At 42.9% G+C, this 24817-nt stretch overlaps 1 protein-coding gene across 2 annotated transcripts; it reads right to left on the bottom strand.

Moving 5' to 3' along the window:
- Positions 1 to 478: 478 nt before the first annotated feature.
- Serp2 (stress associated endoplasmic reticulum protein family member 2) lies at positions 479 to 23472 on the bottom strand. 2 transcript variants are annotated; one of them, XM_048341337.1, is made up of 3 exons: positions 23273 to 23472; positions 18679 to 18751; positions 479 to 646 (listed from the first exon to the last, which is right to left on the bottom strand). In XM_048341337.1, exons 1-3 carry the CDS (start codon positions 23354 to 23356, stop codon positions 606 to 608), a joined length of 198 nt encoding a protein of 65 aa, XP_048197294.1. In that variant the 5' UTR covers positions 23357 to 23472; the 3' UTR covers positions 479 to 605. The 2 variants fall into 2 exon arrangements, with proteins under 2 accessions (XP_048197294.1, XP_048197295.1); XM_048341338.1 differs by lacking the exon at positions 479 to 646 and adding an exon at positions 8248 to 8458.
- Positions 23473 to 24817: the final 1345 nt, after the last annotated feature.

Raw genomic sequence — 24817 nt, 5'->3', positions numbered from 1 at the left:
CTGGCTTTTTGCTAGTTAATTGGAGACAAGTGTCTCACAACTTTCCTCAATGGGCCAGCCAAAGTAAGAAGAAGCACCAAATGTGTGGCAAATCCAATGTTATTAGAACTACCCATGGGTTCATTCAGGCAGTTTTTGAGGGCTTGGCTAAGGACCTAGTAAATCTAGCTCTGTTTCACCACCCACAGATTCCCTATCTTCTTTCCCATGATACCACCTACTTCCTACTTCGCTAGTCTCCTTGTGCTTTCCTGCTATTTTTTTTTTCATTTTTCTCCTTGTAACCCACACAGTATAAGGTTGAACACAGACATTTATTTGTGAAGCCACTCACAGGGCTCCATGCACACATCAATGAAACCCAGGGGGAAGCAGACAGATGGCATTGCTCTGGCTACAAATCCAGCCAACAGAAATACAGAAATGTCCTTTCCGCTGGAGGACTCGGCTGCATCGACATGTCCAGTGAGGAGGCGATTTGGTCTGACTTCAGCGAGGGAGTGGTAGGAGCCTCCTTTCCATTGGTTTGCGTCCCACGAATATCCACTGCAGGCCTCCGTGGTCCTCCACCCACCAACATGAGGGTGTCCGATGCCTGGACCCTCTCACATGCCCATCCTTATGCTCTGAATGATCTGAAAAATAGCTGAAAGGGGAAACCAAAGCAGACAGCTCAGACACCAGAGAGGATGCAGTCAAAGACTCAAGCCACCGGCCCTCAGCTTCTGCTGACCGGGGCCTCGTCACAGTCGGCTCACAGCTGATTAGGTATTTCCTAACAAGGAGTTAAGTTAACAAGGGGTCAGTGAACTTCTTTCAAAGGCAGCCTGGTTCCGTCTGCTGATGGATGCCTTAGGGATTTAGAGCTAACGCCTGCTAATTCCACCAGGAGTTAAGGCCAGAAATCCCTCAGGATAGAGAGGACAGTGGCCCCTTTCCCCAGCCATGTTCTGTGGCTGCTGGGGAAGAGAGGCATGTGGGCTTTTGTGCAGAAACTGCACTCATTAAGCAGGTCAGTGGATCTGCATTGTCAAAATGGCCATGACCTGTAAAACAACCGGCTCTGTGTGGGAAGAAAGGCCAGGTGCTCACAGCAGACGCAGGAAGAGGGGCCTCTGGCTCTTGGTCATGCAGCATGCAGAACACAAAGACACAGTCTGTGTCTTTTGGCTGCCTAGGAATCTCTGGGATAGACTACCTCTTATTCCAGAGCAGTAGTGATTTATTCAGGGCTCAAGCCCTACCAGCTGGGCTGGAGTAAGGAATAATCCGAAGACCACAGAGAAATTCTGGGTCCCCAACTTATTTGGAAAGAGCTGGTTAACTATGCTTCTACCCCGGTTCTAGCTATTAGATTTCATATGTATCCCAGGAGAGAAAAGTACCAATTCCTTTTTACATTTTCCCTCTGTAATCAGTGGTTGTCAATGTGGATGAAAATGATGAGTAGCTATAATAGAGATGAATGATTTTTATGATGCCTTATTTTTATTGTGAAAGGAGCCTTGGTATTATCTCATATAGTCATGTGTAAAAATAGAGTAAACACTGAGCAGTTAGAGATCTGTCCCTAGAAGATATCCAGGAATATAGCTTCCTAAGGTGACCACAGCGAAACGAGGCTCTCCAGAGCTCTCCGAAAACAAGTCCTTTGTCATTTCGTCATCTAACATTACTGAGCACCTCCACGTTGTTATTACCTATTACCTGAAATGCTTGGAACCAGAAGTATTTAGGATTTCAGATTTTATTTTGGATTTTCAGATATATACACACATGAAATAAATTATCTTGGAAATGGAACCCAAGTGTTAATACCAAAGCTATTTATGGTTGATCACCTATGGTTCATGCCTATAATCCTAGGTATTCAGGAGGCTGAGACCTGGAGGATTGTAATGTGAGGTCAACCTGGTCAGAAAAGTTCACTAGACCCCACCTCCCAAAATTATCAGCAAAAAGCCAGGGTAGAAATGTGGCTCAACTGGTTAAAGCACCAGACAGGCACAGCAAACCCCAGTACCACAAACTTAAAAAAAAATCTATTTATGTTTCATATATACCATATACATATAACCTTAAGGTAAATGTATAAAAATTTTAAATCATCTTTAAATAAATCAAAACTTCATGGTATCAAATTTTCTACATATAGCATTGTGTTATCACTTTAAAAGCTTTGGATGGTTGAGCGTTTCAGATTTTAGATTTTTTGAATTAAGGATGTTAAACATGTACCAGGAGCTTTGCTTTGAGAACACAAAGAGAAATAACCCAGAGGGCACTGGGAATTATTCTTGGATAGCTCATGATCACCATCTTTCCCAAATGAGAGCTACTAACCATAATCATTTGGTATTTGGTGTTTTCACAATTATTTTGTGCCTATATCATAATGAGAAATAATAATAATTCTCACTGTGACATTGTTATGGAGGACAGACTGTGTGAAATAGTGAAATAGCTCTGTGTTGCTCTACTTCTGGACTTCCATTTCCTTTTCTTGTCTTTTTTTTTTTTCCGGTCACTTTATTCTTATTTCTGCTCACATCTCTGTCACCATGCCCATTTGTACTGGGCTATCTTCTGTTATTTTGTTGCTGTATGGGTGGGAAACTTTTTTCTACCAAGAGCCATTTGGATATTTATAACAGCATTCTAAAAATGACCAATACAAGGCTGGGACTGTGGCTTAGTGGTAGAGTGCTTGCCTAGCATGCATGAGGCTCTGGTTCAAATCCTTGGTACTACATAAACAAAAAATGAAACCAAAATGACCAATACAGGTGGATGGATACATGTGTCCTGTAGGCAGCCAATGAGAAGCATGAATATCTTTTCTGTCATGAGGCAAATGATTTTGTGGCCTGCATACAGTCCTTGGGCTGGATATTCCCCACCCTTGTGAGACTAAGCTCACACAACAACAACAATAACAAATTAGAACTGTACATTGAAATCGACCAGTTCCACTCAATTGCTAAAGAATGCTCAGGAGATTAAGTGAAGGAGTTAGTTCAACAACTTAGGACATTTGGCTAATCTTGACTTCTTGAGTAGATCTTGACAGAGAAGAAAGCATTCTACTAAAACATAAACTTGTAGAAATACTTGATGTTTCTTTCCTTGCTAGCAAAATAACAAGAAGTAAAGACTGCATAAATATTTTGTTTTCTGGTTCAACAAGAATACCAGGAGGCAATCGGACATGCAACAACATTAGGAAAAACAGTATGTCATGCTTCAGACTTTGTTCTTGGGATCGAGGAATCATCTTAGTCTTGACAAACAAGGATGCCATGCCCATCAGGACTACACATTTAGTATCCTTATCCAAAATGCTTGGCCCTGGAAGAATTTCAGATTTCAAAAAAATTTTACTATTTGCATATAATAAAGAGATCTTGGGAATGGGACCCATACCAAAACACAAAATTCATTTATACCTTATACACACGTACCCTGAGGTAATTTTATACAGCATTTCTACTGTAGCTGCATTGTGACTATGACCTGCTGATTACACAAGGGAAACTGTGCGATTTTCCACTTGTAGTAAGTACTATGTGGGCACTCAAAAAGTGTGGGATTTTGAAGCCTTTCTCCTCTCTGTCTCTCTCTGTGTCTGTCTCTGTCTCTCTCTGTCTCTGTCTCTCTGTCTCTGTCTCTGTCTCTCTCTGTGTTGTAAGGCTTGAACTCAGGGCCTAGGCTCTGTACCTGAGCTTTTTGCTCTACCACTTTGAGCCACAGTGCCACTTCCAGTTTTCTGGTAGTTAATTGGGGATAAGAGTCCCATGGCCTTTCCTGTCCAGGGTGGCTTCGAGCCACAATCCTCAGATCTCAGCCTCCTGAGTAGCTAGGATTACAGCCATGAGCCAGTACTGCTGTTGCTGCTGCTGCTGCTGCTCCTCCTTCTCCTCTTGCTCCTCTCCTCCTCCTCCACCATCTCCTCCTTCTTCTTCTGTGGTACCAGGGTTTTAAACTCAGGGCCTTCTGCTTACTAGGCAAGTGCTCTACAACTTAGGCCAGCATCTTTATCCCTTTGGCTTGAATTAATTTTCAGATAGGATCTTGAGCTTTTTGCCCAGACCTGCCTTCAATTGTGTTCTTCCTACTCCCTCTGAGTACAAGTATGAACCCCCATGCCTGACTCCTGTTTTAGAGCATTTCAGATTTCAGATTAGAAGTAGCCAGCCTACATTACAATTAATATAATGACTACTGCTTATCTGTGTGTGATTATGAAAATCAGTATTACATATTATTTGCCACCCTAAGAAGTATGTACTTTGAGAAAGTACTACAGTTGGAGCCCTGCTTTTTCTGTTTATAAAGCAGTAGATACAAGTACCTTGAAGATAGCAATATATGTAAAAGATCTGTTGGCGACAAGTGCTCAGAATGTTACTTTTCTCCTTAATCTTGTCTTTAGATAAGAAATTATCACTGGGATGTTGGTCAATTAATTTAGTTAATTCATGACTTCAGCTGTCCTGGGTAGTGGTTAAGTCACTCAATTCTCTTTACAGAACTACTACAAGTCTCTCAAAGTCATCTTAGACAAGCCAGCTGCTAGTGGCTCATATCTATAATCTTAGCTAATGATAAGACTAAGATTTGAAGCCAGCCCAGGCAGGCACATCTAATAGACTCATCTTACTTCACCAACAAAAAGCCAGATGTAGAACTGTGGCTCACGTGGTAAAGTGTGAGGCTCTGAGTTCTCTAGCCCCAATACTAGAACAAAAACAAAAACAAAAAACAACTTCGACAAAATGTGCATGCCTCCAAATGACAAGACATTCCTTAAAATAACTTATCTATTTCTTTGAGTCTGCTTTAGAAGTGAAAGGACATTTCTGATCTTAATTGAATCTCTGAAGTAACTTGCAAAAAAAAAATCCAGTAGCTTTTTAAAAACGTGTGGAGATAGCCCTTTAAAACAAATCCTTTTAGAGAAGTTACATTGATTAAAGTCTATTTTAAGCCCACATCTTAGAAACCGGAGAGACTGGTGTGTGTTTATTATTCTTTTTCCAGTTGTGTCCATGTCTTTTTAAGCAGTCTTCCACATTTTATACCAATTATGTTAATTGTAATTCTGTATGCTTGCCAATACTGACCTGCAGAGCAACCCTGGCCTTCTAAATGCTGACTGTAAGGCAGCGAACAGGAAGGGAGCCAATATGAGTTCAAAGAGAAAGGAAGCAGGGAGTCTACACCCTGACAAGTTAATAACTTAACAGTGGGTGAACAAAGCTGAGAAAACAGTCAAGCAGGCTGCAGGAGAGGGCCAGAGGAACAAGCATGGCAGGAGACAGAAAAGATGCCAAGAAAGGGAGGGGCGCAGGCATTCCAGGCCAGAGACAAAGTCCTGGGCAGGTCACTCACAGAGGCTGAGACAAGTCTCTGTGAAAGCCAGGTGTTGGTGGTTCATGCCTGTAATTCTAGCTGAGGTCTGAGGATTGTGGTTCAAAGAAAGGCTCCTGGGCAAGAAAGTCCTTGAGACTCCTATCTCTAATTAACCACCAGAAAACTGGAAGGAGAGCTGTGTCTCAAAGTGGCAAAGTGCCAGCCTTGAGCACAAAAGCTCAGGGACAGTGGTCAGGCCCTGAGTTCAAGCCCCACAATTGACAAAAAAAAACAAAACCAAAACAACAAACCAGTCTCTGTGAAAGTAGGTAGTACCAGAACGAAAAAGCTTCATAGGACCCAGTCCTAATGTGTAGTCCACCCTGTCCATTTCCTCACCATCTATTCCTGCCTCAATTGCCATTATCCTAGCTTCTCCCCTCACCTCATAGATGCATCTTTTGCTGAAGTCCTAAAGAACTTGATGTCACTGGGTATGTAATAGATATCCCTCTGCCTTCTTTTGCCTCACTACCCTCCTCTACACCACTGAACACTAACATTGGCTCTAGGAGGGCCCAGCCCCCTGGTTTCTAGTGTTCTTCTCTTTAGGTCTTTCTTCTAAGCTTCTTTTATGGGATCATCTTCCAGTACCTAAACCACTAGACTTGGGCACTGATATAAAACCATGAGCATCATAGGCTTTTTTCTCTTCATTACATTTTCTCCTAAGGTAACTCCTTCTGACCTGTGGGCATCAGTGGCCATCTAGCTGTTGATGACTCACAAATGTGTATCTCCAGCTCATACTTCTCCTCTAAGCTCCAGATACCTACCTTGTACCATCTGTTATCTCCATTTGAGTGGTTCTAAAATACTTCAAGCTCAATAGGACCTTCTCATGGTCTCTTCCCACTGACAAAACTGGTGTCATTATTCTCCATTCTGCATGTGAACTCAAAATACTAGGGTCATCTCTGACACCTCCCATTGATGGCCAGGCTGGGTGGATTTCTCCTAAGAATACTGGGCATGTGTGCTTCTTTTGATTTCCCTCACCCAACACCCAAGTCCAGGTCACATCATCATTCCCTAGACCCTGTGATGGCCTGCAGCTGGTCGACTCCTGTTGTTGAAGCCTTTCTCCTCAATATAGCCAGAGTTACTGTTTATTTTTTTTAAGCAAATAACATAGTGCCACTCCTGTGTGTAAAGCACTACCGAAACTTAGTACTGCTCAATTCTTCATGGCCTACAGATCCTGGCTCCTGTCCACCTGTCCGGATTCCCCTTGTGCACTCATTCCCCTGTGTGGTACCCCCTCATAGTTTCCAAAAGCTCCCTGGTGTCCCACAGAGCTTTAGCACAGTCCATTCTTTCTGTCCTGAAATATTTCTCTTCCCTGTTCCATAACCTGTTTCCTTTATAACTCAACATGTATTTCTTTTTTAGAGAAAGTTTCTTTGGCCCATTGGAACAGAGGTTCTCAAACTTGAGTGTGTATCACAATCGCTTGAAGATGTGTTAAAACAACAGGTACTGGGCTCTGTTAGTTTTTTAACCCAATGGGTCTTGGGTAGGGACATGTTGAGATTGTATTTCTAACAAGCTTATGGGAGTGTTGAGGCTGCTGGTCTAAGGACACACTTGGAGAACCACTTGCCCAAGAGTTTATCAGCCCTTATATACTTTCATAGACCCACTTGGCTCTTCTTTAATGTTTCATGCCCAGAATTTTACATAGTTTAGGATAATTACTGGGTTAATTCATCTTTTTTCTTAAATTCCAGGTAAGTAGGTACCATGTACAGTACAAAGTAGATCTGCTACAAAGGGCACAAAGAGAAATAAAATTTTAAAACCTCCATTGGGAGCTGGTAGCTCACACCTGAAATCCTAGCTACTCAGGAGACTGAGATTTGAGGATCACAGTTTGAAGCCAGTCTGGGCAGGAAAATCTGTGAGACTCTTTTTGTAAATTAACCACCAAAAACAGAAGTGGAGCTGAAGCTAAAGTGACAGAGTTCCAGCCTTGAGTGAAAAAGTTAATGGAAAGCACATAGGCCCTAAGTTCAAGTCCCAGTAAAGGCACACACACAAGAAAGAAAGAAAATAAAAGAAAGAAAGAACCCCTAAAATCTCACTACTTCACAAATCAAGAGATTAAATAGCTACCTTTACATCCAAAAGTCCCAAGAGCTCAGTCCTTGGAGAAGCCAACTTACCACATACCATAAACTCCCCATGGCCTCGGCTCGTGTCATGCTGACCCTGGGGACTAACCCTTCCTGGCTACAAAAGAGCTCCAGAAAGACACAGGGATAGCACAAGAAGATCCCACAGGAAACTGGCAGAAACTAAGACCTTGCCAGCTTCAAAAACAACTTCTATTGAAAACAAGTACTTGGTGAAGAGAAATCAAGGCAGTTGCTGAGAACAGAGATTAAGACAGTAGTGGAACCTCCTTTAGGATAATAAGACAACTCCAGAAATCAAACTATATTTTTCATTAGGAAAAATGAAAAGATGAAAGTACTGGTTTAAAAAAATGTTATAGGCCCAAGAGATAAGCAAAAATGTTAGGGGACGAGGCAGTGGAAAGGCAGCTCCTTTCTGCTGACAAAGAAAGCGGAAAGCAGGATAACATTCTCTGGTAGCTTCTTTAAAGATGGAGAAGGAAGAATAAAGAAAGATTCAAGAAGTAGAAAAAAGCAGGAAGGCAATGTTAAAAAGCAGATACTAGGAGAAAAGGATGTAATGCCTTCTATCTACATTTCTTTAAAAAGCAGAAAAGTGCTCCCTAGAAAAGAGACCCTAGGCAATTTCAGATGCTCCACCAGGCACCAGGTAGAGAGCTGCAAGTAACAACAGAGGCCAAAGGTCACCTTGAGGGCGCCAATAGCTGCTGAGATGTCTCCTCCAGGCTGTCCAACTCAGATCCCGAGGAAGGAACTCCAGAGCAGATGAATGGCTTCTGTCCTTCTTCTAGGGCCATCTGGATCCTCATCTACTCCATTTTCTGGTTTCCAGGGTGACTTCATCTGGGGTCACAGTTTCCAGAGAGTTCTGTCAGTCTTCCGCAAAGGCCAGTGTTTAGGTGTTCAACCTGCAAACATGGCAGACTGAAGTCTGTCCTAGAGCAAGTATCCAGGAAAGAATGAGCAGATCAGGGGCACTAGTGGCCCAATCAAGGAGCAGCTTGTGGCCGGAATAAGGTTCCCTCCATCTAGGAACAGGCCTTGGGTGGCTAGACAATAGGAATTTCTGGGAAGCACATTTTACTAGCAGAGTAAAGTAGAAGATGTTTTAACAGGAGTTTGTTTCGGTACACAGTCATATGCTAAAGGGTTGAAATTAGTGGAAAACGTTTACTCCATAGTATTCTTATGGAAATAGTAAAGAGAAAGATGGAATGTGAACTAATAAAAAGCAGATGGGTTTTAGGGTCTCAAAGAGCTAGGTTTGGTTACTAGCCATCTCACATTTTAGCCATGGGATGTTGGCTGATTTCCTCCATGAGCCTCAGTTTGATGATCTAGAAAAAGAGCCTAATAAACAGCTTCTTACGGAGATTGTGTGACTAGAAAAGAAAATGTATGTGTAGGGCCTGGTGTTACAGTATATTAGTCCTCAAGAAATGGTAGACAAGGCTAGGTGCCAGTGGCTTATACTTATAATCCATGCTACTTAGGAGGCTAAGATCTGAGGATCGGAGTTCAAAGCCAGCCTTGGCAGGAAAGTCCATGAGACTTTCATCTTCGACTAACCACCAAAAGCCAGAAGTAGAGTTGTGGCTTGAGTGGTAGAGGATTAGATTTGAGTTAAAGGCCAAAGGAAAGTGTGAAACACTGAGTTCAAGGCATGAAGAAACACACAAACAAAAAGACATAGTAGAAAACTATGACTACATCTGGCTTGCATTTATGGGCTAGTTTATAGTTCTTTCTGACAGCAGAAAAGTTGTGTCTGTCCTTATGCAGCTGACATCCTGGTCCTTTGGCTTACAACCCTACCTCTAGGTCTCCAGGTGCAGCTAGTCTGGGCTATGCAGACTCACATTTCCCAAGCTATGCTCTCCTCTCAGGTTATCTCACCGCCACAAAGCAAAACCATCATAAATATGTTAACTTGTTTTTCTTTCCCTGTAAGCATTTAGAATTGGTGTTAGAACCCTGTCAGAGGGGTGGGGGATAAGGAGGTAGTGTAAGAAAGGACTAACATATCGTTATAGTAATAGTAAATATTTATAAAACTGTGACCAAACGAGGTAGTGGTAGCTCATGCCTATAATCCTACCTACTAAGGAGGCTAAGAGCTGAAGATGAAGATTTGAAGCCAGCTCAGCTATAACAGTCAATGAGATACTCATTAATCACCAAAAAAAAAAAAGAAAAAAGCTGAAGTTGAGCCATGGCTCAAGTGGTAGAGCACTAATTCTGAGTGAAAAAAGCTAAGAGACAGCATTCAGGCCCTAAGTTTAAGCCTCAGTACTAGCATAAAAATAAAGAAACACTGATCATGACTCTAGTAAACATTTCAGCCCTCAGAATTAGTAGCCAAGCGGAACCTGGGAGTACAGAATAAGTCCTATCTTCTTTTAAGAGTAGAAGAACCAAGATTTGGCATGGGCATAAGTACTTTGAACCAAGCTACATAACCAGGAAAGTAGGCAGAATCAGGTGTTAAGTCTAAAGTCTCATTAGTGCTCCTAGCAACCATACTAACTCCATCCTGTGACATATGGATATGCTCATTTGGTAGCTTTCAACCATTACACTGTAAGATACAGCCCTCCTTCTAATCTTGTATTCCAGAAGATTCCATAGAGCCAGTGGCTCACAAAGCAAAATGTCTTAGCTTGTTGGAAAAAACAACAACAAACAAAACCAACAACAACAACCTATTTTGACTTCCCAACCTTGGGCTCAAAGAATATCACCACTAAACTTGTAATCACACCAGGGCCATACAGGGGATGAGGACCAGAAGACAATAGCAAGAGCAGTCCTTTGGTCTTCCATGTGTGCTTAGAACATCTGAGACTCGGTCTCTTCCCTCCTCTACTTCATCCCGAACATAAACAGCCTGGCTTTGGGAATCTGTGAGTGTGGCCCATGTAGAAATGAGAAGGGTGGGTGGGTGGAGCTGAACCATCTGACTCAAGAGGTTCAGGCGCTGCCAAGAGAATGTGAGGGAATGATGTCTTCACATCTGTTCTAAAGGGTTGTAATGAATAAGGACCTGCTTATGACACGTTATCTCTTTCCAACCCCAATCCTCCCAGGCAAAATCTCTGGGGAGTCCGGGAGAAAAGTACAGCCCGTGAACTGACAAACAAGTACATTCTCCCTTCCCAGAAACATGGGGCTGATGGAATGGGTAGTGCCAAACAAACCTAGCAGACTCTCTGCTCCAAGGCCGTAACTCTGTTGTGACACAGTTATTGGATGGGGCCCTCTTTTGTAAATGGAATCAGAATATCCAGCAATACAGGATCTCCTCATTCACAAACAGACACAAAACCCCCACACAAACATACACAAACACACCCTTGCAGACACAGAAACCAGCACGTATAAAATCACAGAAAACCACACGAACACAAACACACACAGGAGCCTACATACACCCCACCTCAACCACAACAGCCATCCTCTCATTTATTGCTCTCTAAGATTTGAACAAAGTTCTGCTTTAAGAAGAAAAAAAAAGGCTGAAAATGACTCAGGCTTTCTGGTCTCAACTTTTCTTTTTTCTGATTATAAAAGTAACATGATTGTTGACAAATTTGTACCAGCATGGAAAATTATAAAGAAAATAAGTCACTAGTTAACCTTATTTCCCTAGAGGCTTGCCTTTGCTGGGGAAGCTAAAGAATAGACACTCCGGCTTTGGAGCTATTAAAATTCTCATAATCTCTAATTAGGAAATGAATATCAGAGTTGGTCAGAGAGGAGATATAAAATTGAAATTAGGAATACATGAGGGGAAAATAGCTGAGGGGAACTGGGGCAAGGTTGGTGTTTCAAAAGTGCCTGCAGAGAACTAGAGGATGATGGGAATTAAATGGCGGCTATGTTGATTCCAGCTGAAGCCTTAATTGAGGCTTACGAACAAAGAAGCATTGAACTATGCTGCAAGGAGCTGCTGCAAAGACAGCATCACAGATTGCTACTGTACAGTGTTAATGTACAGTGTCTCAGCACAGGCTCTGAAGAGGTAAAGAACATTATGAGTCCAACAGAAGCACATGAATATGCATATGCCGACTACAAACAGTAAAACTGTCTGAATACCATATTAATGAAAAGACATAATATCACCAAGACCAAGGGCCATTCTAATCACAGGGAAGCTATAAGCACTGAAGACAGTTGATGTGAGAGTACTGTGGCCAGGGATAGCTAAGATGAAGATGTGGCCCTGCTGACAATACCATGTTCATGGCAGACATTACCAATCAACTGATCATGACCACTTTCTCATTGAGCCTAGGTGTGACTCAAGAATCCTTCTTAATAGGGTTCTTAAAAAAAGAAAGAGAGACAGAGCTGGGGACAGAAGAGAAGGAGGGGTGGAGTAAACAATCCAGGAGTTACAGTTCAGGCATAAACAGCCATGACAACTATCATTAATGGTCAAGCCTGCATGAGTCTTGGGAAGCTAGCAGCTGGCATATCTGTGTGACAGTATCTTTGTAGTGAACAGTCTCAGACAGACATTCTGGGTTATGCTTGTGTCTGAGTCTCAAGATAAAAACAAGCATGCTTTAGAAGCTATCAAACCGTTCTCCAAGGAGGTAGGTTTTGAAACCTGGTTCAAAGAGAGCCAGGGTGATCTGCTTATCTGGAAAAAGGCTCCACTGTCTGAATAAAGGGAAGATAATGCTCTTACAAAAAAGAGGAGAGGGAAAAGAGCAATCTTCTAAGGGGGCTTAAATTCCTTGGACTTCAGCATGAATCTGAAACTGGGTGGATCAAGCAGAGAAAAATTCAGCCACCTCAGCAGACTCAAGCCAACCCCAATCCCAGGTTGAGTAAGCATTCAATTGAGGAAAAGGTTTTAGATTTCAGATACACACACACACACACACACACACACACACACACACACACACACACACACACTCTTATCAAATTAAGTAAAATTGAACAAAGCAAGATATGGCCCTGTAATGTCCTAGTTGGACAATGCCATGTCGCACAAGAATGCATTGTCCCCAGCTCAGAAGGCCAAGATCGGGAGGATCACAGTTTAAGGGCAGCTCAGGAAAGGTTTACTAGGTCCCAACTCAATCAATAAAAAAGTGGGTGTATGCTTGTTGTTCTAGCTCTATCGAAGCATTACTAGGTAGATGATAGTCTAGTCTAGCCTGGGCAAAAAGTGACTTTATGTGAAAATAACAAAACCAAAAAAAGGCTAGAGATGTAGTCCAAGTGGTAGAACATCTTCCTAGAAAGTGTGAAGCCCTGAGTTCATAACCCAGTACTACCTCAAACAAACAAAACAGCATCATTTCCACTATTGTATACCATAAGGGAAACTATTAAACAGCGGTGCACTAGAGTTGCTTTAAGAAAATGAAACATACATTGTATTTTTCCATCTTCAACCTCAACTACAGACTTCTCTGACTTTGGTCTGCATGTTGGTGCTTCTTTATTTCTGCATAGGGAAGCATCGATGGTATTATCTCTGAAAACATCCTTGGGGGGGAAGAAAGGCACAGACTTCTGCTAGATTAGGAATGTGAGGGATGGCTCTATCAAGCCTGGGAGGATGAAAGGCAAATGGAAGTCTAAACTCCCAGCCTAATGCATTGTTTTTCCTTGGGGGCTCAGAGGACAGAGGCAGTGGTGAGTGAATTCTGCTTATGAGCTTTGTTACAAGCCAGTATTTAGTACTTAGGTGCATACAACTGCCTGTGGAGGACTTCCTATCTCGATTTTCCCTTTTACCCCCTTTTCTCTTTCTCTCTTCTCACCTTCCTTCCTTCATCTCTCTTTCATTCTCTCTCCTTCCTCTTTCCTTCTTTCCTTCCTTCCCTCCCTCTCTCCTTCTTTCAAGTTGCCCTCTTGCTTTGAGGAAAAGTCTCCACGTGTTGCTCAGGCTGACCTTGAACTAGTGACCATCCTGCTTTCAAGTACTTTCAAGTACAAATGTGCCATCACACCCAGTTCTTATCATTATTATTATTATTGTATTCAAATTATTATACAAGGAAGCTTCAACTTCACATGTTCATTTATATGTACAATGCTTCTTAATTGGTGTTACTCTTCTCAACACCTCCCCCTCCCAATCTACCCCTTCCCCATGTGTCTCCTCGAGTTATCCAGTCCCATTTTTATATATGTCAACAGTATGATAACTGTATTGATAAGAAAACCAATCCAGGGAGAGTAAATAGCTTGCCTATGAGGCATTCAGCCAACCATCAGGTCCCAGGCTTTGAAGCCACCACATCTGGCAGATTCTAATGTATCCTTCCCTCTGAGGTGTGGGATCTCATTGCTGCTATTGTCAGTGTCCAGAGAAGTCCCTTGCCTAAGAGACCTGTTGCAGTCACTTAAAGTGGAGATTTACGTACTTTCTTCCCTCCGTAAGGATAATTACTAGAGATTAAAGCCCAGTATCCAAGCAAGAACTGGCCAAGCAGGATGAGATCCTAGTACCAAGTGCATCCCCAAGAGGTTGGATGCTCTCTCTGATGTCTCAGCCAGGAGATGGTGGTCCCTGGGTACACGCTTGTGCCATGGTCTCAGAGTGCCTTCCTGCTACCCTCCAGTAAAAGGCATGTGCAGGGAATAAAGAAGGTCACCAGAAAATGGCTGAGAAGCAGGGGTCAGGACAGGGTAGTGGCTTGTGACATCCATAGTAAAGGAGTCCTTAGCCTGTTTACAGATTTCTTCACCTGCTTTTCTGCCTAAAATGGAATAAAGATGACCAATAAGACAACATAGACTTAAATGCCAACTTCTTACTAGCCCCAATCTTTCCCAGATAAAATGTACATTTCTTACTTCTTATCTGTACCTAAGTACACTGGCAATACTTCTCCTGACCAATCACCAATGAGGAAAGTGGGTTAATAGAGTGCAGTAATGAAAGTAATGAGACTTGCAGGGGATCAGATGGATGATCAGCATCTATCTTCATTCCCATTGGGAGATGTCACCTTTTCCCTTCATGTCTGAATGAAAAGATACAAAACCAGCCCCACAGACTCAGACAAAGCAATAGGAGCTCTAAGATGTCACTAGAACTTGGTGGACTGCAACTTGTGCCTTGCATGGGGTATATCAAGCTCCAAGAAGAAAGCCAGTGGAAAGGGATAGAAAGGGGTGACAGTCTGAAGAAACACAGGGATCCTGCAAAAGCCCCAGTGCTGTCTGCATGGGCTGAGCAAGCAGAAGCAAGGGCAGTGCCTGTGTACACCCTGCAGACAACCAGGCAGGTGGGAGGTGGAGGGAATCTTTCCTATTTGGGATCACAGAATTAGAACAAAGGTGAGATACCACAGTGATGGAGGTGCCCTGTATCCTAGTGCCTGCAGGAAGGCTGGCTACCTAAAGCAAAGCAGCCGATACATGGGCCAGACTTGAGGAAACCACATTCTTTCCCACGTAGAAAAATGGTAGGTAGGAACTTGTGGCCTGTGACCCTAAAATGTGAGAAGCTCAAAGAGAAAGGCTCAGCAAAGCGAAATGAACTCTAATCCTGAGAGGTAGCAACAGGCACAGATAGAAAGGAGCTTTTATGTGTTTCACGACATGTGCTATTTAGAAGAGGACGTGTACAAAGATAGAAGGAAGGGCACAGTACCAAGGACAAATAGAGAAGAGTGACACATTTCTGTGGGAACAAGCATCCAACCTGAGCCAAGATTTGTAAGAAAAAGAAAGTGCTAATGTTGGCAAGAAGGAAGAAAAAGGTGGAGTGGATGATTTGTAGCTATGATGAGAAGCGATGAGGCCCATTGCTCTGGAATTATGGAGGCAGAAAGGATAGTGGAGGTAAGGTGACTGAGCCCTTGTTTGTGCTTAGTCTCTCTGTAGGAGAAAAAGGATCTTCTAACTACAAAGGCTTAAATAAACATAATTAAAAGGATTGTGGATGAAGTGAGGGTGTAGCTCAATGGTACAGAGCTCTCCTAGCATGTACTAGGTCCTGGGTTCAATCTCCAAACACCGCAGGAGAAGAACAAAACAAAACAAAACAAAAATAGCAGTGGATAGTAAGGGAGAAGGGTGGGGTACAACAAGTTGTGTGGCCAAATTTCCAGGCCTGGCAGGGTCACCTCCCAGAGATCTGGACAAATCTATGAGTAAGATAACAGCCAGTGAAGCCAACATACTTCATCCTCGAGAAACTATTGAAGATGTGGAAAGTTCTAGAAAATAGTTGCTTGCCAGTGTCCTAATTTACTTAAGAGAAAAAGACACAGTTCTTGCTCTCTGGACTCATAAGCTTGGAAAAACTGTAGTCATATCGCTTAGAAAAGGAAAAGATGCTATTTTGAGAAGTAGTATGGATTGAGGAAAAAGAAGCCAGACCCAAACATTCTTTTAGGTGTTTTCCCCCCTTACAGCAACCTAAGTGGGCAGTTTGAAGAGTTACTTACAGTTTCTACTTATAGTTACTATGTATCTTGAGGATAACAAAGAAATAAACATTAGTCTAGCATCTTCAGATGCTGGGCAATGGAGCAGTAATTTCACAGCTTGGGGATCCCAGGGACTTGTTACATTCCCATGCCTGCTGTGTTATCAGCAATTTCACCTATGTCACATCTGTCCCCTTCAGCATCGCCTTCCTTACCCCTTTTGCCTGGCTGTTTATTTCCAAACTCCACTCAAACAACACCTTCCACAGGAAGGAAGCTGTCCCTATAGCCGTGCAACATGGAAGTCCTCTGTCCATGCTGGCTGAGTGTTGAGTGACTCTGTGGTCACCACCACAGTGCTCTCTCCCAGGGCTGAACCCCCAGCTCCCCTATCTGCCTTCCTAGCATTGCAAGTTCCTGAAGGGAATGGATTCCAAAGCCCAGCACAATGCCACACACAGTGCATTGTTGATTTGAGTTTAGCTTTCAGGTTCAAAGTCAACCCAAAGGGAGTTGTCTCACCGGGTTGTTCCATGAGGTTTTCTAAGCCTAAACATTTTGTCAGTGACTTGGAGGTATAATACACTTTCTGAGATTATAAAGCTGGGGCAGATGGAGAATAAGATAAAAGGCTCAAGGTTCAAGATCTAACAGTCTAAAGATTCATCAAAAAGATCTGGAAACATAGATCATGTTTTGTATAGATTGATTTTCTTCATTTTTCTGTGGTGTGCTAAAAGAACAGGTGTGTTTGCTATTTTGGTTTGGGGTTAAAATTCTAAGACATATCATCAGAGGCAAAGCATCACAAGTGAATATATGGTTACTGGTGAAAATGATGGCAGCAATATACCATATTTCTTGAAATTGTATACTGTGCCTTGAACTATGCATCATTAATGAAGGACAGTATACTGAATTACTGCATATTACCATTGGCCATTTGTATATTATAATGTAATCAATAAAATATTTATTACAGACACTTGTCTATGTCTCCAAATGTGATCAACCCTCTGTTGAAAGACAACTGAAAACTGATACTAAAATTTTAACAGAAATAATCATGAAGGTTTACATTAGGTCTCAAAAAAGTTAACTAGGTAACCATAGTATATAGAGAATATATGGCTCCATCTATCCATCCATCCTTCCATCCATCCATCCATCACTATGTGCTAAATATTGTGCAAGGAACTACCTATTTAGTGGGAAATAAACACTACTTTCCTGGAACATTCTTGTGGAAGGAAATGGATATTAAGTAAGTGAAATAGTGTTTAATGCTAACAAGGTCCATGTGCAAGTGGAAGCAACCACGTGTGATGGGGACGGGGGTTCCCTAGGACACGGAAGTACTCAGGCTTTCAGGAAGTGTCCACAAAGAACTGGATGTTAAAAGGTGTGGCAGTTAAAAGGTAACTTCAAGTGCAAATGATACTCGTAGAAGCTGAATGATTAAATCAAGTGTGGTGACAGTCCTGCTGCATCTGTGGTGGTCAGACCACTTCTAGACTTCCTTCCAAAACTGCCAAAGCTGTATTTTTAAGGAGTCACTGAGTATATCCAGAAGAAGAATGTAGAAACCATATCTTAGGAGACAAAGCTGAGAGGAGCAGGGAAGTTTAGTTTGCAAGGAGAACTAGAAGACACTCATCTTCAAAACAGCTAAAGATTCACCTGAAGATGTTCAGAAGAGAATAGGAATAATCTTGTTTGTTTTTGAAACAGGGTCTTGCCCTGTAGCCTAGATAGCCTGGTCCTTATGAGCCTCTTGACTTAACCTCCAAAGTGATGAGCTTACAGAGATCTGCCACCCTGCCCAGCCAGAAATGGGCTTTTGGAAGAAGTGAGCACCTCATCTCTGAAGCATTTAGAGACTGAGAGAACATTGGTTATGCATCGTGAAACAGAGATGGCTATTCCAAGCAGGAGTTTCCCTCAAGGAAAGGGTAGAACTTCATTTCATTGAATGGATGAATGATCAAGTTCTGTACATCGCTCTCTCCTTCAAAAAGTGTTTCTATTTTCTTGGAAAAGTGATATCTTGAAGATGAGAGGAAAGGATCTGTTATCAGTGCTGGGAATTTCTTGTCTTTGGGGCAGAAGGGTGCATGGCCCAAGCCCTAGCAGACTTCCTATCTTTCCAGCTTTAAGCAACTCACAAGAACTGAGTTGCACTTCTCAGTACTTCAGAAACCCCAGATACAGGGACCAGAAAGCAGGTTGAGGCTCCTACTAACAGCATTTAATACTTTTACTTGTGTGTATGTGTGTGTATGTGTGTGTGTGTATGTGTCTTTATGTGTGCAAGTACAATTCTCTGAATACCACTTCACAGTGTCAGGTGGCCCACAATTTTATATGGTTCAAGGTCATAGGCTCAATTATACCTACAAGATCTATAGCATATTCTAGAAGGGTATCTCCCTCACTTTCTCAGGCAGACAGCCCTTTTTAGGCTATGCCTAACCAGAATGAGTTACCTGAACTCTATAGTATATACAACCCATTTAATTACCTGATGCTTTGATAGTGTATCAATTCTGTCTTTATTTTCATTTGTAATAGAATCTACACAAAATCTCATTAAGATTAAGGCTTAGGCAGCTGTTTATGTGTATCTAAGATTAATATATATTTTTATTTACTTAGTGAGTAAAAGTGGTATTTCAATGACTGTGGAGAAGATCAGATAGAAATTCAGTTAAATACCATACCTGAGCCACAGACAACAAAAACAAACAGGGCCAACAGCCATGGTCCTACAGGGTATTTCTCTTCTTGAGGCCTCTAGAAGGTAATAAACAAAAGTACAATCAGAATCATGGATTCAAAGAACCATTATTGTGTACTGCTAGGTATTGTGTGATGTGCCAGAGATACTACTGGGAATAAAACAGACTCAAGCTTAACTCTCATTGGGCATATACAAAGTCAGCTTTAAAGGATTGGGATAAGATTAAAAAAAATTAATTCACCAAGAATCTTATTAACACTCTGTAACTCAATGAACCTAATCAACTTAAAATATTCTAGGGACAGATAGCACAGAAATACATAAATGAACAGGGATTTCAGAGACAAAATTATGTTGGTAATAACAGTGTCTTTCTGTTGAAGGTTTATTCTATGTTAGGCACTCTAACTAGGCAGGCTGTATTTATTATCTCTAGCATGTACAACTTAATGCCAAGCAAATATTATTGTTTTCATTTTGTAGTTGAGAAATAGATCTAGAGTTTGTTAACTTGAGCAGAAGCCGGCATGCTATTTACCCCCAACCTTAATGTTTTCTAGTACTAGATTCATCTTTCATTCTTGTACCTGTGTATCCCCAGCAGGCCTAGAGAACACAGGCCTTTTCATTCTCTCTTTTATGAGACAGGGTCTTGCTATGTTGCTCAGGCTAGCTTCCAACTCCAGCCTCAGCCAACAAAGGCATTTTCCAAATGCTTCTATATACCAAAAAAAATGGGTAAGTCCATGCAATAGCAATCTTTAGGAGCACAGAAGCACCCCACCTGTAAATGGAAATAAGGGGAGCTGCATGTGGAACACAGCTCCTAGGCCTCACTGAAGCCTGTGTTTGGAGAGGTCTCAGCACTCCTTGAGAGGCAGAGGGCATGGCCACACCTGCAGGAACGCTTCCCCAGGGCCTGCTGCTCTTCTCAAACCAAGAGTAAAGGGAATAAGAATGTTCCCCACAGCACCTTTACTTTTATGTTTTGGTGTCCTTAAAATGAAATCAACCAAGGCAACAACTCAGACTTTGTGTAGAAGCATTAAAAGCAGCAGTGATTTGTCGAAAAAAAAGGGAGAAGAGCCGGGCACCGGTGGCTTGTGACTATCATCCTAGCTACTCAGGTGGCTGAGATCTGAGGATTGCAGTTCAAAGCCAGTCCAGGGAAGGAAAGTTTGTGAGACTCTTTATCTAATTAACCACTAGAAAGTCAGAAGTGGAGCTATGGCTCAAAGTGGTAGAGCATTAGCTTTGAGTAAAAGAGCTTAGGACCAACACTCAAGATCTGAGTTCAAGCCTTACAACTGACAAAAAAAAAAAAAAAGGAAGAATGTTTAACAAAAAAGAAAAGCAAGGGGCTGGGAATATGGCTTAGTGGTAGAATGCTTGCCTAGTGTGCATGAGGCCCTGGGTCCAATTCCTTGGTACCACATAATCAAAAAATAAATAAATATTTTTTAAGAAAAAGGGAAAACAAAGACCTTACTAATTACTTCCTCATTGAGAAAAAGATAGGCTACATTTATATAAAATACACAAATACACTCACATAGTATATTAGTTGAGCAGATATAGTAACAAATATTTCCTTGTGGTAGAACTCAGGAAAAGGACAGACACTATATCTCTTTCAGGTATAAAGCCAGGGAGGAAACTTAAACAAAGGAGAAAACAGGTGTTTTTTTTTTTGAGAATGAATATGATTACAATTACTCTAAACATAATGCCTTAGTGCAAACAAAGTCTGGGTTTAGGCAGGGCATTGTTTTTTGTTTTGTTTTGTTTTTCAGTAATACTTCCTAATTGGTGATGGAGTTGGATTATTCCTATACTTCCCTCTTGAGAGTGGTGAAGGCTGAAGTGTCAGTGGGCAGGTCTACTGGGACGAAGGATGAGAGGCACTCATTCTCCATTCTCCATTACTGTCATGCCGGGAGGAGTCCCACTCAGGGAATATCAAGCTGTTGCTCTGCGCCAATCTTTAGTGATTGCATATGATAATGCTGTCATGCGTTGACACTCAAGGTTAGGTCAAGCTAGGATCAAGTACGTAATACTTGAAATAAAGTTACCTGAATAGAGTATGGCATTTACTCTTTCCACCCTTTCTACAACCTTTCTAACAATTGATCAACATTGCTCGGGAATCAATTCTGTCACAATTGTCCCAGTATTGACACATAAAAATTTCTTTTAGCTCTATTGTCAACAAAGCCACTTAGTGACTTCAGGAGCCTGTAAATGATCATTATTGGTCTAGTAACCATGACAACTGGAGTCCTTTATTTCTCATTTGTAGAAAAATACAAAATCATCATGTAGAGATTGGAGTACATAACAACAACAACAACAAAGAAAAACCCAAAAGTTGGTGGCATTCTCCCGTGAATCCATGTTACTTTGGGACTTTCAGGGCTTACAAACATCAAAATACCAATTTATCTCCTTTTGAGAGCTTTAGGTTATTGTTTTTTAGAAGAGGTGTTCAGTATCATCTCACTGTGATAATTCACATAAACCTGACTGTATTGCTAGGAAAGAAGACAGTAGCAATTCTGTAAATAATCAGGTTCCAGAATAGAAGGGCATGGTTTTGCCTGGGATAAGATAGAAGCAGAGTAACTCCTATTGTTGCAATCTAAATCGCCTTTCACTTAGGAGTGATTACTATGTATAATCTCAAAGTGTGTATCACATTTTGTGTATTTTTCTGTTTCTTAGATTAATTTATTCTCTCAGAGAAAACAACCTATTTACCCCAAGACCATGAGCTAATAATGAAACATGGAAGCATCTGCATACAATTACAGGAAAAGTTTATTTCCGAAGTTAGCCTAAATTTTCAGTTGAAATCTGTAAATGTGTTCTCATTTACTGAGTTGTGTCCTGAATAAGTTTTTTTTTCAAGTTAGTTCCATCAAAGGATAATCATGTTTGACTTGTAATTGGGAAAATGAGATTTAGGATTTATAGTTTCTTTTTTGAAGGAGAATTTCATTTTTCTTTTTGAATGCTGACCCATTCACAATAGAGTTAACCATAAGCTCCCTCCAACCAATTGAAAACAAACATGTATCATGGCTTGGTTTAGAAACCTTTCATTACAAATTTAGTTAGGTCATTTAAAAAACTGTCATAGGCGCCAAGCACTTTTGGTGGGCCTATCCAATCACAACCCATTTAATGTACTCCTACCTCACATTAAACATAATTTAATGTAGCTCTGAAAGTTGAGTCAAGCTAAATTGCAAGTGTCTTGTTACATTTGCTAGATATTTAAACAGTGTTTTCCCAGTCTTCACATTTTCTCTTCTTATTTTGGAGCTAATAATATTTTTTTTGTTGGTGTTTTAGGTCTCAAACATTTTTCTAGTGGTCTTGAAAAGCTAGCAGACGTTGAGTCTACAGAGCCTAATGGATAAAAGAGCCCTGCAAATTCAATGTTCTTGTGTTATTGCTAATCTTAGGACTGTTTTTAAATGTGAATTGGAGCAGCAACTTTTTTTTTTTGCTAAAGAAAAAGCCTTTTGCTCAATTAATCAAACACACACACACACACACACACACACACACACATATGCTAAAACCAATTGCCTTCCTCACTGCTGCAAGTGTTTCCAGACAAACCCTAAATTTCAGCCGGACTTCTACTGAATAAGGTAACAGACTCCCAGGTGCCTTTGCTTGTAAGACTCAATCCCAAAAGCCATCCAACCCATGTCTCAGAATGTCCAAAGTCACAGGCCTGGCATTTTCTGTTGAAAACAACCTGCTCGACTGAAAGAAATGGCTGTGCCCAAGGGCATACATGTTACTTAACATTCCAGTTGTAAAGCTTTAATCTACAGTTCTGGGGGACATTGAATCTCCGACCCTAAATTGGTCTCGAGGGTTTTATACCAACAGAATTTGCCCCAACCTCACTGGGTGAACCATAGTAACGTTGCACTTAAACTTGGGCCCAGAGGTAGCAGCAGAGTTCACAGGAAAAGGGCAAGAGGAGGATGAGGGAAATGTGGGCCAGAATCTGGATTCCCACTTTGAGCTCTTTTAAATATGCACAGGGAGACCATGACACAGTGGCTGGGGTGGGAGGGAGGTCTTGGCATGGTGCGTATTTGCTAGAGAGGGAGAACAGAGGTGCAGGCTGAGAGCTGGAGATATTAAATGGATTCTATGTTATTCATGCATTCATTCATTCAAAACATGCTAGCATCTGCGTTTCCAGGCCCAGTATTCATGCAGTTGGCTTCACTCTACCCTATTGATGTGGCTTTCTGACTTTCCCAAGGACATGGGGAGGCTCCCCCGCGCCCCTCAAATAGTCTAGGCAGCCACTCCCTAACGGGTTACAATCAACCCCATCCTCCTGGCCCATGAGGATGGCGGAGCTGTCCGCGCCCCTTGAGCCCACCTGGAATTTGCGCATCCCGGGAGCCCCCGGAGGACCAAGTACCCAGATGTGGAGGCCTGGCTGGGGGCCCGCCGCCCGCCCGGCCGCCCTGCTCCGCCCCGCCCCGCCCCGCCGGGTCCTGCCCCGCTCGGCCCCGCCGGCGCCGCCCTCGGCTTACCAGGGTTTTGGCTACGTTGCCCCTCTGGGTGATGTTTTTGCTGTGCTTCTCGTTAGCCATCCGGATCCGCTGTTTGGCCACCATGGCTTAGGCGCTTGGAAATGCGCTAGGCTCTCACCTGCAAGGATGACCCCCGATTAGTCCGCGCCACGGGTCGAGCGCGTCCCCCCAGGTCTCCCGTGGCCCTCGCGCCCCGGGCGCTGCAGGTGGCAAGGGCAGCCGAGCCCAGCACACCCCGCTCCCCAGCCCCAGCCAGCCGGCTCCAGAGAGAGGCCAGCGCCCGGACGGAAGTAATCTCTCATCTCAGGAAACCCTCTCCGACTTCCTCGCCATCCTTCCGGTGCCCCCAGCTACCTACCCAGGCGCGGCCCACCCAGGCAGGCGGCTGGGGCCGGGGGGCCCCTGCCTTGTCACTGTTCTGCGGCCGGAACGCTGCGGGGCCGAGGGTTCCGGCGGCCGCAGCGTTTGTGCTCGCGTGGGGGATGGGGGCGCGGCCGCGAAGGGGCTTCTCTGTCGGGGACACCCGGGCCAGGCAGAGGTGGGACGCCCACCTTCAGGCCCAGAGCCTCAAAAGTCAAGTACAGCCCGCCCGAGTTGGGTCTTCAGCCTAAAGAATCATCCCTTCAGGTGGTTAGGAAGGGGTCCCTTCCCAGGGAACTCCGCTTTGGGACCTTCTGGGCTGCCCACCTCCAGGACAAATGAAAGATTGGGGGTCCTGAGGATGGAGCTGAGTCAGGCTGCCTGGCCCCCAGAGACTTTCGCGGGAAGGTGGGCCACCCAGCCATTTGAGCTGAACACAGAGAAATGATGAAGAGGTCTTGAACCAGCAGCCCAGATAGGATTTGATAGTCACTGCTCCAAGTTGACACTTTGGTTCCCCACCTGCCTCAGTGCCTTGGACCTACCTCAGGCCCCCTTTTCCCCAGGCGTCCTGGGTGTAACCTCTCGCGTGAGCTGGGAAATGCCTTGGCTGTGGAAGAATGAAGGCAAGAATTTGAGTGTCTCCCTACACACTGGTATCAGGACTCAACAATGTTGTTTAGATTGGAGAGGTGTAAAGAGATTCAGCAAGTCAATTTGCCACTGTTGAGTACACGCAAGGTAGCTTAAGACTCTTAAGGAGGAGAAAAAGGGAAACATCCAGGCAGATCTGGAGCTGTGGGAAGTAGTGATCAGGGCAAGCTTGGGGTAAGCACTTCCACCATGTGGGGAAGAAGAGCTGTGGCCACAGGCCAGCATTGGCAGGCGCAGCGCAGGTCTATCCAAGACTATGTTTCCGCAGGTCCAGTGTAGGCAAAATTCCCTGTATGAGTGGTAACTTGGGAAGAATCCTTCTCTTTTGAGACCGTTCTACAAACGAACTCCCTCCCCCACATGCACCTTGTCTGTCAAGCTTCAACAGAGGCTGTTGGGAGCTGCCCAATGAAATCCAGAAGATGGAATGAATTATTTAGGACTCTTCACATCATAAATTCATTTTTTCTTCCTACTTTAGAGGTCAATTCAGCTGACATGAGCTTCCACTGGCTCATTTTTGTCCAGTAC

This window comes from Perognathus longimembris, chromosome 3 (assembly GCF_023159225.1).
Source record: "Perognathus longimembris pacificus isolate PPM17 chromosome 3, ASM2315922v1, whole genome shotgun sequence".
NCBI lineage: Eukaryota > Metazoa > Chordata > Mammalia > Rodentia > Heteromyidae > Perognathus > Perognathus longimembris.
The sequence above is the reverse complement of the archived record's forward strand: the minus strand, read 5'-3'. Positions and strand labels throughout refer to the sequence as shown.